General features: G+C 47.2%; 1 protein-coding gene across 2 annotated transcripts in view; it reads right to left on the bottom strand.

Annotated features, from left to right (window-relative positions):
* Positions 1-16,523, bottom strand: part of fbxo28 (F-box protein 28) — a 49,315-nt gene extending 32,792 nt beyond the window's left edge. For both annotated transcript variants that reach the window (XR_007964995.1, XM_052081131.1), the window contains exons 1-2: positions 16,299-16,523; positions 12,070-12,179 (exon numbers count right to left, since the gene is read on the bottom strand). Coding sequence is in view for 1 of the 2 variants with exons in the window: in XM_052081131.1 (XP_051937091.1) it covers positions 12,070-12,179; positions 16,299-16,481 (293 nt within the window). In the remaining variant the exon portion in view is untranslated. The remainder of the gene's footprint in view (positions 1-12,069; positions 12,180-16,298) is intronic.
* Between the last annotated feature and the right edge of the window lie 601 nt (positions 16,524-17,124).

The following is a 17,124-nucleotide window of genomic DNA, read 5'->3' as shown; positions in this document are numbered from 1 at the left end:
TCTGTATTGCCCAAACATATATTTTTATTCGAGCGAGGGTGGGGTCTAGCTTGTTTCGGCAATCGGCATCGTGTCGCCAGACGCACTTCCTTAGGATACACTGTGCGGGCTTTTGCTGCGTCAACGCCCCCTGCACTGAGTCGACGCCCCCTGGACTAAGTGCCGCAGCTTGGACTGTGCCTAGCAGCCGATGCAGTCTAAACTGCACCGGTGCAGTTCACGTGTCAATTAGCAGCCTGGACTGTGTCAACACAGCCGATGCAGTCTAAACTGCACCGGTGCAGTTCATGTGTCAATCACGTTACGTAATGAAGCGGCACATGCACCGACACGTGGTTTGCTCTGTGAGCCCGGCGCAGGCATCAACGCATCGGTGTCGCTGGACCCATCACTACTGTATACATGCGCGCGCACGCACGCACGCACACACACACACACACACACACACACACACACACACACACACACACACACACACACACACACACACACACACACACACACACACACACACACACACACACACACACACACACACACACACACACACACACACACACACACACACACACACACACACACACACACACACACACACACACACACACACACACACACACACACACACACACACACACACACACACACACACACACACACACACACACACACACACACACACTTCCAAAAAGAACCCATGAATAGCGAAATCCGTGAAGTAGGATTAATTTGAGAAAAAAAAAGCAAAAAAATGTGAGAGGGATGAAATTTCTAATAAAACAGCACATTTGACAAAGTTGTACTTGGTACTTGACAGCCAGCTTTATTTTTAAGTTATTATACAATGCTGAACTATGTATCAATGCAGAGGCGATTGCTCTCAGACTGCAAGGGAAGCTCAGCTTCCCCTACAATGTCAAAAAGTAAGTGATCAAATATACAGTATGTATGTACGTACAATTGTGTGGACATGTCATTGACTAAATATGCGCTACAACGCGCTCAACTTTTGTTCTGAATCAGCTTCTTATTACTGGTTACGAGACGACTCTCTTCTCATTCATTCCCACAGCTTCACTGTGCTTTAACATGTGTGGACGCTGAGCGTCGACCGCGCGGACGCTGGGCGTCGAGAGAGTTCAGTGTAGGTTGTCCCAACCAATGCATTGAAACGAGACGAGTCATTGGATAAATGCTGGTTTTGTCCCGCCCATCCGATCCTCAGTATATCGGCTGGCCCGGCCGCTCAGCTTTCCTGCATGATGATTGAATGATCTGTCTGAGGCTGAATCTCGTTTTGAGTGACAGCCAAGTGAGCCAATCACCAATCTTATGGTGAAGGCATCATTTTCACTTTTTTGAAAAGGAACGAAAAGTAGAATTCACATATAAATAAACGGAACACATTTTATGATGTAGGCTGAAATTGAGCTTCCCCTCCTTGACACACCAGCATCCGCCACTGATACAATGAAACCAAAGTCCAAAAATTTGCTAAGGTAAATTTGGCAAGCTGTACAGAGACGAGGAGCGGAGACTGTTCACGTTGGTCAGTCCCTTAGCCAATTAGGATGCAGAACAAAATTCACTGTTTAAAAAAAAAAGCATTAAAAAAACGGCAATTAAAAAAAATCCATGAAACAGCGGAGCTGCGGAAGGTGAACCGCGTTATAGCAAGGGATTACCGTGTCACCATTTTATTGGTTTTCAACTTTTTCAAACTGCCAGTTTGAAAGCATCTGCACTGAAAACTGAAGAGAATCTCAGCAGAGAGTTCAACATTATATTAAAATCTATACGAAATACCCCCTCCGTGAGTCGTCACCTTACCGTGGTGGAGGGGTTTATGTGTCCCAATGATCCTAGAAGCCAAGTTGTCTGGGGCTTTATGCCCCTGGCAGGGTCACCCATGGCAAACAGGTTCTAGGTGAGGGGCCAGACAAAGCACGGCTCAAAGACCCCTTATGATGAGCAAAATATATGGACCAAGGTTTCCCTTGCCCGGACGCGGGTCACCGGGGCCCCCCTCTGGAGCCAGGCCTGGAGGTGGGGCTCGTTGGCAAGCGCCTGGTGGCCGGGCCTACACCCATGGGGCCCGGCCGGGCACAGCCCGAAGAGGCAACGTGGGTCCCCCTTCCCATGGGCTCACCACCCATGAGAGGGGCCAAAGGGGTCGGTGCAATGTGAGCTGGGCGGCAGCCAAAGGCGGGGACCCTGGCGGTCCGATCCTCGGCTGCAGAAGCTAGCTCTTGGGACATGGAATGTCACCTCTCTGGCAGGGAAGGAGCCCGAGCTGGTGTGTGAGGCAGAGAATTTCCGACTGGATATAGTCGGACTTGCCTCCACACTCAGCCTGGGTTCTGGTACCAGTTCTCTCGAGAGGGGTTGCACTCTCTTCCACTCTGGAGTTGCTCACGGTGAGAGGCGCAGAGCAGGTGTGGGCATTCTCATTGCCCCCCGGCTCAGTGCCTGTACATTGGGGTTCACACCGGTAGACGAGAGGGTTGCCTCCCTCCGCCTGCGGGTGGGGGGACGGGTCCTGACTGTTGTTTGTGCATATGCACCAAACAGCAGCTCAGCATACCTGGTGGTGCCTGGTGGTACTCACCTGGTGGTGAGTAGGCTCCGATGGTGGGGGAAGATGCCGGTCCGTCCTGGCAGACCCAAACGTATAGTGAGGGTTTGTTGGGAGCGTCTGGCGGAATCCCCTGTCAGAAGGAGTTTCAACTCCCACCTCCGACAGAGCTTTTCCCATGTTCCGGGGGAGGCGGGGGACATTGAGCCCGAGTGGACCGTGTTCCGTGCCTCTATTGTTGAGGCGGCCAATCTGAGTTGTGGCCGTAAGGTGGTTGGTGCCTGTCGTGGCGGCAACCCCCGTACTCGCTGGTGGACACCAGCAGTAAGGGATGCCGTCAAGCTGAAGAAGGAGTCCTATCGAGCCTTTATGGCCTGTGGGACCCCAGAGGCAGCTGACGGGTATCGATTGGCCAAGCGGGCCGCGGCTTCGGTGGTCGCCGAGCCAAAAACCCGAGCGTGGGAAGAGTTCGGTGAGGCCATGGAAGCCGACTTCCGGACGGCTTCGAGGAAATTCTGGTCCACCATCCGACGTCTCAGGAGGGGGAAGCAGTGCACCACTAACACTGTGTTCACTTCGACTCGGGACGTTGTGAACCGGTGGGCAGAGTACTTCGAAGACCTCCTCAACTCCACCAACACGCCTTCCTTGGAGGAAGCAGAGCCCGGGGACTCTGAGGTGGGCTCTCCTATCTCTGTGGTTGAAGTCACCGATGTGGTTAAAAAGCTCCTCGGTGGCAAGGCCCCAGGGGTGGATGAGATCCGCCCGGAGTTCCTCAAGGCTCTGGATGTTGTGGGGCTGTCCTGGTTGACATGCCTCTGCAACATCGCGTGGACAACAGGGAGAGTGCCTCTGGATTGGCAGACCGGGGTGGTAGTCCCTCTTTTTAAAAAGGGGGACCGGAGGGTGTGTTCCAACTACAGAGGGATCACACTCCTCAGCCTCCCTGGTAAGGTCTATTCAGGGGTGCTGGAGAGGAGGGTCCGTCAGGAAGTCGAGCCTCAGATTGAGGAGGAGCAGTGTGGTTTTCGTCCCGGCCGTGGAACAGTGGACCAGCTCTACACCCTTAGCAGGGTCCTTGAGGGTATGTGGGAATTCGCCCAACCAGTCTACATGTGTTTTGTGGACTTGGAGAAGGCGTTTGACCGTGTCCCTCGGGGAGTTCTGTGGGGGGTGCTTTGTGGGTATGGAGTACCGAACCCCCTGATACGGGCTGTTCGGTCACTATACCACCGATGTCAGAGTTTGGTTCGCATTGCCGGCAGGAAGTCGGAATCGTTTCCAGTGGAGGTAGGACTCCGCCAAGGCTGCCCTTTGTCGCCGATTCTGTTCATAACCTTTATGGACAGAATTTCTAGGCGCAGCCGAAGCGTTGAGGGGGTCCGTTTTGGGGGCCTCAGTATTTCATCTGCTTTTTGCAAATGATGTGGTGCTGTTGGCTCCTTCAAACGGGGCTCTCCAACTCTCACTGGAGCGTTTCGCAGCCGAGTGTGAAGCGGTGGGGATGAAAATCAGCACCTCCAAATCTGAAACCATGGTCCTCAGTCGGAAAAGGGTGGAGTGCCCCCTCCGGGTCGGGGAGGAGATCTTACCCCAAGTGGAGGAGTTCAAGTATCTTGGGGTCTTGTTCACGAGTGGGGGTAGGTGGGAGCGGGAGATCGACAGGCGGATCGGTGCAGCGTCTGCTGTGATGCGGACGTTGTATCGGTCTGTCGTGGTGAAGAAGGTGCTGAGCCAAAAGGCGAAGCTCTCAATTTACCGGTCGATCTACGTCCCAACCCTCACCTATGGTCACGAGCTATGGGTCGTGACCGAAAGAACGAGATCCCGGATACAAGCGGCTGAAATGAGTTTTCTCCGCAGGGTGTCCGGGCTCTCCCTTAGAGATAAGGTGAGAAGCTCAGTCATCCGGGAGGGGCTCAGAGTCGAGCCGCTTCTCCTCCACATCGAGAGGAGCCAGATGAGGTGGCTTGGGCATCTGATTCGGATGCCTCCTGAGCGCCTCCCCGGTGAGGTGTTCCGGTCATGTCCCACCGGGAGGAGACCCAGAGGAAGACCCAGGACACGCTGGAGAGACTATGTCACCCAGCTGGCCTGGGAATGACTCGGGATCCCCCGGGGAGAGCTGGAAGAAGTAGCTAGGGAGAGGGAAGTCTGGGCTTCCCTGCTAAAGAAAGCTGTTGCCCCCGCGACCCGGCCCCGGATAAGCGGTAGATGATGGATGGATGGATGGATATACGAAATACATTCAAGAAAACAGAGAAAGATAAACTTCCAGTATACAATTCGCAGTTTTTTAGATTAACAGTGCAACAAATGCAGGCAAATAAAAATGTGTATACAGTCTTAACTGAGTATTTTAGCAAGTGCGCAAGACCCAAAGTAAACAAATAGCCTCGGAGACCTACAGTCACAAGCTTGGATCGTGATCGAAAGAACAAGATCCCGGATACCAGCGAGTTTCCTTTACATCAGTGGTCCCCAAACCCCGGTTGGTGCCGGGCCGCAAAGAAAGACTGAATAAATTACATTACTTCCTTTTTATTCATTTCGGAATCTGAAAGATGTTTTATTTCGAAAAATTACCGGATTCTCTGTTATATCCATCTATAGTATGTCACTCTTGACGCAGGTGAAGGCAGCGCTTCTTGGTTAAGTGATAGGATACCGCTAAAATGAAATACAAGAGCTTGCAAAATTATTTTTTTTAAAAGACTGGAAAGATTCTTTGGGAAGGGTAAAAGGCCCAGCCAGAAGACACAAGAGGAGCCTACGACTTCCAAGAAAAAGGCGGCATTTAATAAGACAGTGTCAGGAGCCCTACTTCTAATCCGGATTTATCTCAACAGGAGAATCACACGCACCATGCCCACTCTGCATAATGTGCAGCGATGGAGAGTCGTATTTTTCATGCACTTTTTATTTGTGACATGTCTCATATTAAAGGCACGTTTAAACAATACCATAGCGACCAGAGAGTGTTGCGGCCAGATCGGACGTTCCTGGTGCCATGATTCGTGTGTATTATTATGTTTAAAAAATTCCACAGTTTTCATGCAGGTCATATCATATTATTTTGTTGTATTTAACTTGGCCTTAAAGGCCGGACGGTCCTTGAAAATATTGTCTGACATTAAACCGGTCCGTGGGACAAAAAAGGTTGGGGACCGCTGATTTACCGTATTTTCACGACTATTCGACGCATCGTACTAATGGCCGCAGTCTCATTAATGGGTGACATTTCTGTATTTTACACATACACAGGACGCACCGTACGAATGGCCGTAGTTTTACAGTGCTAAAACATACGCCAGCTTAAACATACGGCATGCATGCGCGCACTCTAACACGTTAGCTTGAAGCATACGGTAGCATGCCAAGACATACAGATAAGATAAAAACACGTTTTTAAAAAGGCAACGAAAGCAGAACTGAGTTCGGGTGTATTTTATTTAGCCATCGTACAATGTTCTCACATTTATCGATCAATCACCACCCAGAAATCCATCAAAGTCCTCATCCTCTGTATCAGAAGCAGAGGACTGCACATCTCAGTTGTCATTGAATGCATCACATGCTAGTGTGAGTTGCTACGCATTGCCGAGCGGAAAGAAGGAGTAGCAACAGCAAAGTCAACATTTCTCTCGTGTGAAGCTTTCCCACATTTGAAAGTAAAGAACAGAACGAAACATGGTGGCAGCGCGTGTGTGTGTAGAAAGAATTGAACAATTGTGCAAGTACCGTAATCCATCAAAAACGCTGCGTTCCCTCTCGTTGTTGCGTATTGTGGCGTAACTCGCCAAGCGCTGCCTCTCACTCTTTGTAAAATTGTGTTTGCCACCGATCATCCATTGTTCCCATGCCGTTTGCAACTTTACTTTGAACGCCCGGTTGATGCCAATGTCCAGCGGTTGGAGTTCTTTAGTCAAGCCTCCGGGAATAACGGCAAGCTCAGAGTTCATTTGATTGACTTGTTTTTTCACCGGTGCTGTGAGATGGGCACGCATGCCAAAAGCATAACCGGTGGCTTTAAGTTTGAAATGAGCTTCGTAGGCGTGTCTTTTTGTCGAATTTATTTTCAGGGGTTCTTAGAAACCAAAACCGGAGTTGTTTTGCAACAATGCACATTGCCACACTCTATACAAGTGTTGGTACTGGCTTGAGGCGTCCACTTACACGCCCACCCTTCACCATTGGCGGACTAGCTTGCCTGTCCTCTCTCTCTCCCTTTCTCTCTCTCTCTCTCTCTCTCTCTCTCTCTCTCTCCATATATGTATATATACACGCCCACCCTTCCCTGATTGGCCGACTTCTCTCCCGCATGCCTGGCCACAGTCACTTCCGCCTTTTCTCTATATAAACAGCGTGTCGGCTGTCAGTCAGATTTTGGAACTCAGTGCATATAAAGGACGCTCCGCACCATAAGGCGTCCTGTCCATTTTGGAGAAAATTTAAGACTTTTAATGGCGCCTTATAGTCGTGAAAATACGGTACATGGTGTCTGAGATGGGGTGAGAAGCTCGATCATCTAGAAGAGACTACTCTGAGTCGAGCCGTTGCTCTTCTGCATCAAGAAGAGCCAGAGATAAGGTGGATCCCGCATCTGGTTCGGATGCCTCTTGGACACCTCCCTGGTGGGGTACCCACTGGGAGGAGGTCTCGAGGACAACCGTCTCCTGGCTGGAATGCCTTGGGATTGCCCCGGAAGAGCTGAACGAAGTAGCTGGGGAGAGCAAATTCTGAGCTTCCCTGAAACCAAAAAACTGCTGCCCCTGTTAACCCCAAATAAGTAGAATGGAAGGATGTATCAATTATCATAAAAAGACGTGGGTCCTGGGGAAAAAAAATCAAAATACTCTAAAGTGGCTGGCACTCAGCTGTAGTGATTATCTAAAATGGCTGGCATCGAATGAGTTAAACCAGTGCTTCTCAATTATTTCTTGTTACGCGCCCCCAACAAGAAGAAAACAATTCGCGCCCGTCTCCCGCCCTCTACTGCCACAATAAATTTCATTTGTCTATAAAATTGTTCTAACTACACCTCTGCATTACATTGTATCCTTGTTAACATTAATGAAAAGAAAAATATAGTTCAATTTACAGCTAATAATTACTTTATTAACATTGTTATTTAGTCTGTAACAGAAAAGATTTTCAGTGCATCGATTTGCCTGAAATTAAACAAAATAAAAATCTTTGTTTAAACTGTAAACACGTTTGACCAATTTATTGCTCCATTTCAATCTGAAGGTTAAATGAAATAATATCATCTCACAGTCATTCCACCCAGCCCCCATTCAGGCCTGTCTCGCACTCTCAACTATCTTCGACTGTTTCGTCCCGGCGTCTCAGCGTCCTACCTGTCAACCTGTCGCTCCTCCATCGACCTGTCAAGGGTCTGCTCCAGTACTCGTTGGCCGAGCTCCTTCGGCTCCGCTTCCAATGGCTGGGCCCTCCTCCTGCTCTACACCGGCTCCCGGACATCGTTCGCTTTCCTTCCCGGAAATATATTCATCGTGGGTCTCGTCGGGGCTTCTGCCTCAACCGATCCAACACCATCGTCTCCTTCTGGTCTTCCTCCCGTCGGCCATCCAGAAACGCCGGCCGATCCATCGACTATCGTGCGTTAGCCGGCTTGGCTAGGTCGGCTAACGGCCCCCGCAGCAGCGAGACTGCCGCCGTCAACTTCGGGCTACTTAACATCCGTTCGCTTACTGGGAAGGGTAATCTCATTCAAGATATCCTCACGGACCGTAAGCTTGACATTCTCTGCTTGAATGAAACCTGGCAAACTCCCGGGGACTTCTCACAGTTGAACGATTCCACTCCCCCGGGATTTGTTTACATTTCCAAGCCCCGCGATTCTGGTCGCGGAGGAGGTCTCGCGATAGTATACCGCGAGAAGTGGAAAGTACTTTCGGTTTCTCTCCCGCCACTTTCCTCCTTTGAATGCCTTGCCTGTCAAATATCCGGACCTATCCCCACGATTATTGCCACAGTGTACCGCTCCCCCAAACCCCACCGCGACTTTTTAAATGAAGTGTCTACCGTCCTCACCCATCTCTCCTCTCTGTCACCAAATGTAATAATCCTGGGAGATTTTAATATACATATGGACAACACTGCTCTTCCTCTCACCATTGACTTCACTTCTTCAATTAACAGTCTTGGTTTTGATCAATTTGTAGATTTTCCCACACACATTAAAGGTCACACCCTGGATCTGATCTGCTGCTCTGGTATTTCCCCCTCCAACTGTACTGCTGACGAACTTCCAATAACGGACCACTTCCTTATCTCATTCAACATTACACTCCAGCTCTCAACTGCCAAATCACCCCGGACCATTGTTTACCGTAATATTAAAGACATTAACATTGACTCTCTCACTGCATGGCTGACCACCCTGACTCCGGACATTGACTCCACTCCTGATGATTTGGTTTTCCAATACAACTCTGGTCTCACCAGCATCCTCAACACGCTCGCCCCTGTCAAGTCCCGCTCTGTCCTTTTTACTCGGTCTGCCCCTTGGTTCACCCCTCATCTACGTTCCTTGAAATCCCAAACCCGGCAGCTTGAGAGACTTTATAGGAAAACCGGCCTCACTGCTCACAAGGACATCTATGCAGCTCAGCTATATCTCTACAAGGATTCCATCTCTCAAGCAAAATCACATTACTACTCCGGACTCATCTGCTCCAATGCTGGAAATACTAAGACTCTCTTTTCCCTTTGGAACAGAATCACTCAACCTCCTGACTCCCTACCACCTCACTTTTACTCTCGTGACACCTGCAATGCACTTCTCCTCTTTTTCAATGAAAAAATCAACAGAATCCACCAGCATCTGGGCTCCTCTGTACCTTTCCCCTCATCTGAACCTCTCACCCCTTGCAAACTGTTCTCTTCTTTTGAACTCCCCCATCTCTCATTAATTTCAGACCTCATCATTAAATCCAAGACTTCCTCCTGTCAGCTTGATCCCCTCCCCACAGTTCTGGTCAAATCCTGCCTACCCTCTCTGCTTCCCTTCATCTCAGCCATTATCCATTCCTCTCTGTCGACTGGAATTGTTCCTGTGCTCTTCAAAACTGCAGCTGTCACACCAATCCTGAAAAAAACTGGTTCAGATCCCAATGACTTCAATAACCTACGCCCCATTTCCCATCTTCCCTTCATCTCGAAAATTCTGGAGAAAACTGTCGCCTCTCAGATCCACTCCCACCTCACCGACAATAGTCTTTATGAACAATTCCAGTCCGGCTTCCGTCCCCGTCACAGTACTGAAACAGCCCTCATAAAAATCACAAACGATCTTCTCATGGCAGCAGACTCTGGCCTTATCTCCATCCTCATCCTCCTTGACCTGAGTGCAGCCTTCGACACAATCTCTCACCCCATCCTCCTCAATCGACTCTCTACCATAGGCATCACCAACACCCCTCTACATTGGTTCCACTCATATCTCACTGGCCGCTCTCAGTTCATTCAAGTTGATTCTTTTACTTCACAATCCCTCCCCGTTTCTTCTGGTGTTCCCCAGGGTTCTGTCCTCGGTCCGCTCCTCTTCATTGTCTACCTCCTTCCACTCGGAAACATTTTCCGCAAATTTGGCTTGCACTTTCACTGCTTTGCGGATGACACCCAGCTCTATCTCTCCAGCAAACCCGACGCTTCTCTCCCACCCTCGTCCCTCTCTCACTGTCTCTCAGAAATCAAATCTTGGTTCACCCACAATTTCCTCAAGCTAAACAGCAATAAAACTGAACTCCTACTCGTCGGTACCAAATCCACTCTAAACAAAGCCGACAGTTTCTCCCTCACAATTGATAATGCCACTATATCTCCTTCCCCCCAGGTGAAGAGTCTGGGTGTCATCCTTGACAGTTCACTATCCTTTCACTCCCACATCAATAACATTACCCGGTCCGCTCATTTCCACCTTCGCAATATAAACCGCCTCCGTCCCTCACTCACTCCGCACACCACCGCTATCCTTGTTCACAGTCTCGTCACTTCCCGTATTGACTACTGCAACTCACTCCTCCTCGGTGTCCATCAAAAATTCCTCCATAAACTTCAACTTGTTCAGAATTCAGCAGCCCGGATCATCACGAGAACCCCCTCCTTCCATCATATCACCCCCATCCTCCGACAGCTCCACTGGCTTCCTGTCAAACTTAGAATCAACTTCAAAATACTTCTCTATACATTCAAAGCCATCCATAACCTTGCGCCCCCCTATCTGTCAGATCTTCTTCAAATCTCCATTCCCTCTCGCTCACTCAGGTCCTCATCCTCCCTCCACCTTTTTCTACCCTCTGCCCGTCTCAGTACAATGGGGTGCAGAGCCTTCAGTCGCTCTGCCCCCAAACTCTGGAACTCACTTCCTCCCAACATTCGTAATATTGACTCTCTTTCCTTATTCAAAACCCAGCTCAAAACCCACCTATTCAGACTTGCCTACCCGCCTTAAATCTTTCTTTCTTTATTTATTATTTTATCTGTGTTTTACTATTGGTCTTGGCTGTACAGTGTCCTTGAGTGTTGTGAAAGGCGCTTACAAATGTGATGTATTATTATTATTATTAATACCAATAAATAATAACGAATTCAAATTCAGCTCAGCAACATTAACTCAGGAGCACAATATATAAAACACTTCAGTCTACAAAACTTTTTTTTTTTTTAATCAAAATGAGGAAGTCAAGCTTGATGGCTACGATGAGCATGTTTTGCAGTGTGCAAGTTTTCCAGGGGCTTATCAGTGTGATTGAGGTGTAATGTCTTTAAATTGTGCCTTGATTTATATGGCTTTTTCGGGTGATTTTATTTTGTCTCATTATCTTCGTCTCTTTCCGCCTTTCTTTTCATCCCTATTGAACCCCCCCCCCCCACCACCACCAAAAAAACAAAACAAAACAAAAACTCATTTCTTATGAGGCTTTGTTTACTGGACTTCATAACACCTGCTCCGTGCAACAAACAAACAAAAAACTACACCATTTACATTTTACTCTATTTTCTTCGGCGAAAAAAAAAGCATGTTCCCCAGAGACACCCCCCAGGCATTAAAGCGCACTACCCTGGGGGGGTGGGAGCACCCCACTATTTGAGAAGCAATAGTGAAAATCAGCAAATTTTATAACGTCAAAACACAAATGTACTAGGCCTTAGACTTTAAACATGGGGTTGGGCATAAAATAAAGAGTTGGCATCGTGCTGTCCGCAGCCAGCATTTTTTGACTCGTTTGTCTCCCAATATCGTCACAGTGAATCCATGCGCTACATAAACTTCGTCATATTTTCTTGTCTTAATTTTCTGGTGATTTTATTTTGTCTCATTATCTTCGTCTCTTTCCGCCTAGGCCTTAGACTTTAAACATGGGGTTGGGCCTAAAATAGAGTTGGGATCGTGCATCACCAGATGCCTGCATGGTGCCACTGAATAAGCATCAATGTAAGCACTTCTTCTGACATATGACACTTACCTCGGAAGTTGAGCTTTGACTTGCCTCTGACACATGCTGTGATAACGCTCCACCTTGAGGAAGCCCTGGTTAAGAACACGCTGGCAGATCATATCCATTCGCTTACAAACCTGGAGGGTATAAACAAAAGTCACTATTATTTAAACAGGGGCATATGGTATGCTCAAATCAGACAAGGTGATCCGTTGTCCACTTTCCGGGCTGTGCAGATTTTCCCATTAACTGACAAATCTTGCAGTATGCGTATTGTTCCAGCTACTGAAACAGCTTTTGTCTTCCGTGTTCTAGAGACTGTGCTCGAGTCAAGCACCTCTCAAAGGTGAAACATCATATTGCACGTTTTCAGTCATTTCACACCCAATGACAGCAGGTGATGACTGCCACCAGCTGACTTTTTCTTTACCTCCATCCACACACCCATTATCTACCGCTTAGCCAAGGTCAGGTCAAATGGGCAGCAGCTTCAGCAGAGAAACCCAGACTTCCCTCCCTTCAGACATTTTATGTCATCTTGAGAGGCAAGAAATTTCATCTGTGCTGTATGTTACAGCACATTTGACATTAAAGTTGTATCCAATCCAATTCAGCCAGCCCATAGTCTCTCCATCGTGTCCTGGGTCATACCCAGAGCCTGCTGCGAGTTGGACATGCCCAGAAGACCTCACCAGGGAGGCGTCCAAGTAGCATCCTAACCAGATGCCCGAGCTTCCTCAGGGTTCCCACTCTTCCACTTGCTTTTTATTTATGGACCTTTTAATTACTTTGAGGACCAATTTAGCAAATCCTTAAGGACTTTTTCTCCATTCCGTGGGAGATTCACTGTGGATTTAATGCCCGCTCAGCAATACATGGGCTGAACAGAAAGCCACATATCACTGAGCTGGTGTTCAAATCATTGCTGCCTATTTTTAGGGGCAATCACTTAACCCTTTATTTGACATACTGTGACCATAGATGAGACCTCTATGGTCACAAGCTATGGATCGTGACTGAAAGAACGAGATCCCGGATACAAGCGGCCGAAATGAGCTTTCTCCGCAGGATGTCCGGGCTCTCCCTTAGAGATAAAGTGAGAAGCTCGGTCATCCGGGAGGGGCTCAGCGTCGAGCCGCTTCTCCTCCACATCGAGAGGAGCCAGATGAGGTGACTTGGGCATCCTGTTCGGATGCCTCCTGAACGCCTCCCTGGTGAGGTGTTCCGGGCATGTCCCACCGGGAGGAGACCCCGAGGAAGACCCAGGACACGCTGGAGAGACTATGTCACCCAGCTGGCCTGGGAATGCCTCGAGATCCCCCGGAGAGAGCTGGAAGAAGTAGCTAGGGAGAGGGAAGTCTGGGCTTCCATGCTAAAGCTGTTGCCCCTGCGACCCGGCCACGGATAAGCGGTAGAAGATGGATGGATGGATGGACATACTGTATGTCAACTTTTCACTTTTGCTACCTATATCACAGGTAGGAAAATGAAAAAAACTTTTTAATTATCAAATAAAACGCACAAAGAAACATTTTAATTGAGAAAATATAAAACTTCAATTTGTTTTTCGAATAAACACAACACTAAGAACAGAGCAAATGTCATATGGGTCACCAGGACAGGGTTTAGAAAAATCTGGTTTCACGAACAGTAGTACTGATTGCCCATCTTAGGAGTATCCAGTATACCTGAAACGCATGTCAGAAGTCCCAAATGGTCCAACCCTATTATTTTCCCTCATATCATCTTCAATGACCAGACATGTTCAATAATGACAAATATGAAACTAATATGACAATTAGGGAATAGCAGACAGTGACTTAGTTTTCTCTTTAATCTCTTTTCAATTTTCTTCTCTTTTGCTGTGTGCCTCAATGCATTTGACTTGACCAGGAGGCTATGACAAGTTTTACCTCTCACGGAGATGCCCTTCTTGCACACTCGGCAGTAGGCCAACGTATCATCGCCAGCAATTTTTCCGAGCCAAACACGGAACTCTGGCTTCTCCAGCCACGCCACTTGAAAATTGCATTGTCCCGGAATATTTGTAGCGACGCCACTCGAGAGATGCGCGCCTCAGCAGTCGAAAGTCCGCTGCTCTCTGCTGTGTGTGTCTTTTGGTTTCAACCAAGCAACGAACGTCGCAAATCAAATAAGCTTTGATCTACGACAACAAAAAGCTAGCCTAGCCGAGACAACAGCTAAGCTTAGCTGACGCACACAAAGCAGAGAGCAGCGGACTATCGACTGCTGAGATGCGCTTCGCTCGAATGGCGTCGTTACATACTCGTCTGTCACTTGTTGAGATCGATAAATTCGATTATTATTTGCCGAGCCGGCAACCAAACCATCCATTCACTGCCCCAGGATGGCGTCAACCTATTGTTGTTTCCCGGAATGACCCGAAGTGATCATCGTCGGAACTAATCGGAGACGGCAGGAAAAGCACAGCGGGTACCAGGTCCTGCATGTTCCGACAAAACTATGAATTGGAAGGATGGGGAAAATGACATACACAAATTAAATGAACACCGCACGTTAATTTTTATGGATTTTAGAAGATTTCCCTGAAAATTATGGGCAATGAAGAACATAATTTTACAGCTTCTTTTTTTTTTAAATTTATTTTTATGTACTTTAAGGACCCGTACGAACCCTGTACCTCATCTGTCTACTCTCAACATGGCTTGACTCTGTGTCCCTCCCGGATGACCGAGCTTCTCACCCCATCTCTATGGGAAAGCTAAAACACCCTGCGGAGGAAACTCATTTCAATCTCTTTTTGACTGACAGCGAAATGAGCCAATGGTATATTAAGATATTTTGTGATGTTTCCTTTAACCAATGTATATCTTCTCAGAGGTAAACTCTTGAACCTGCTTTGGAATGATTGCAAGTGAGATAAACCCTTTGGCTTGAACCTGCTTTGGAATAATTACAAGTAAATGATTATAAATAAGATAAACCCTTTGGAATGCTTTTAAATGATCACAAGTGAGATAAACTCTTGAACCTGCTTTGGAATAATTGCAAGTAAATAATTACAAGTCCGTGCCACTTGGTTACACAACAAACAGTGTGGCGTAGGGAGGGATGAGAATGGCCACTCACCTCTCCCGATGCACACACTTTAGAGGATAAAAGGAGGGGAGCGATGCTCCTCAGCAGAGTCTGCTATGGGTTTACGTACGAATGCCTCGCTCGTATTGAAGCTCACTCTGCTGAGGGTGTTGGCTCTCCACCCTACTGGCACACGGTAAGAGTTCTTTAGCTTTATACAACTTGTTTGAACTGTGTTATCATTTCTGTGTGTGACCAATAAAGTGCCTATTGTTGGTAGCCAGAAGTGTCTTGTCGTTATTTCTGAGTGCCTATCTCCGACGATCCTTTATAAAACTTGATATTCATTCAAATTGAGTATCAGAAGTGTTTCAAAACAGCCAATCACTGATCTTTGGTGGAGTGGAGGCATCCGCGGGAGCATTTTTAAATTCTCATTCTGTTCTGAGTTGAACTGGAGATTTCTTCTAATCATTTTCGCGACACTCTCTTTGTTGAAAACGACTGGCGACAAATTGATATTTTATTTCTGGTGGGTTTTATTGGAGTTGCTGAAGTAACAGGACACTAGTTAAGTCCCTGGAAAAGAAGCCTTTTGGTATGCCAGGGTCACAGATCATTTTCATGAAAAGGAACGGGGAGTAGAATTCACGTATAAATAAACGGACACATTTTATTCTGTAGGCCAAAATTGAGCTTCCCCTGCTTGACAGACCACTGATGCACACGTTTAAGTTAGTCGTCTTTTATATAATTGTTATTTGTCTACTCTAGTGTTTCAAGAAGGAAGATAAGATACCAACGCTTGTTCCTACCGACTGCTGAATAAAAATAGCAACAATAATATTAATAATAATTAATTGATGTGAAAACAACTGTAAATAGCACTGCGATTTATCGATTTTGTATTTATATTGCACTTAATTGAACGGTGTTTGTTTGTTTTTTCTTCTTTCTGCCTACATTCTTGCTGCTGTAGGCTGTAAATTTCCCCAGTGTGGGACAAATAAAGGATATCTTATCAATAACGCTGCTAGTGTTGCTGTCTTAGCTAGATCAGAATTGCAATGGCCGTGTGCACAGCCGCAAGTGACAAGGCATAAAACAGCAGATAGTTATTAACTGATATCTACAATAACAATACTGCAACTAATAGAATTTTAAGAATAATAGTTATCCCGTCACGTTGTTCTTACCGAGCGCAGCAAACTGATTTCATCGTATGACAAAAAATTGAGGATTGCCTCGATGGCCACAATAGGTAGCCCTAGAAGTGGGTTGTTCTGATGAGTCTGGTCCACTGATGGTTGTTTGAGTACCACAACATCTGAGGGTAAAGAACCAACACGGACATCAATTCGTTCCACGTTGGTAGCCATCTTTGTCTCTGCTTGAGTGGGCGGAAATGACGTAAGGCAGCTGCTTCGACTTCGTCTTCTTCGTTATCGTATTCGCCTTCTTCTTATTATTAGTATTAATACTATTGTATTACTTTTAATCTGCCGGATGAAGCAAATGGGTTTAATCCGGCCCTCAGGATGGTTTGGTAGAGTATAATTTTTACAAATATTTTAATTTTAAAAAATAATAATAATAATTGTAAATTTTCCCAGTGTGGGACAAATAAAGGGTATCTTATAATAAAAATAAGTACCGTCCAGGTGAATAAACAGCTGTTACTTGTATGCAAGGAGTATGCATATTTATTTTAGTGCACTGAAGTCAAAATAACAAAAATAACACAACACAATACATAGGACACAGACAGTCCGGCTAGCTTTCGGTCACGACCCATAGCTCGTGACCATAGATGAGGGTTGGGACGTAGATCGACCGGATAAATTGAGAGCTTCGCCCTTTGGCTCAGCTCCTTCTTCACCACGACAGACCGATACAACGTCCGCATTACAGCAGACGCTGCACCGATCCGCCTGTCGATCTCCCTCCTGCCCCCACTCGTGAACAAGATCCCAAGATACTTGAACTCCTCCACTTGGGGCAAGATCTCCTCCCCGACCCGGA

This window comes from Hippocampus zosterae, chromosome 11, assembly GCF_025434085.1.
Source record: "Hippocampus zosterae strain Florida chromosome 11, ASM2543408v3, whole genome shotgun sequence".
NCBI classification, from domain to species: domain Eukaryota; kingdom Metazoa; phylum Chordata; class Actinopteri; order Syngnathiformes; family Syngnathidae; genus Hippocampus; species Hippocampus zosterae.
The sequence above is the reverse complement of the archived record's forward strand: the minus strand, read 5'-3'. Positions and strand labels throughout refer to the sequence as shown.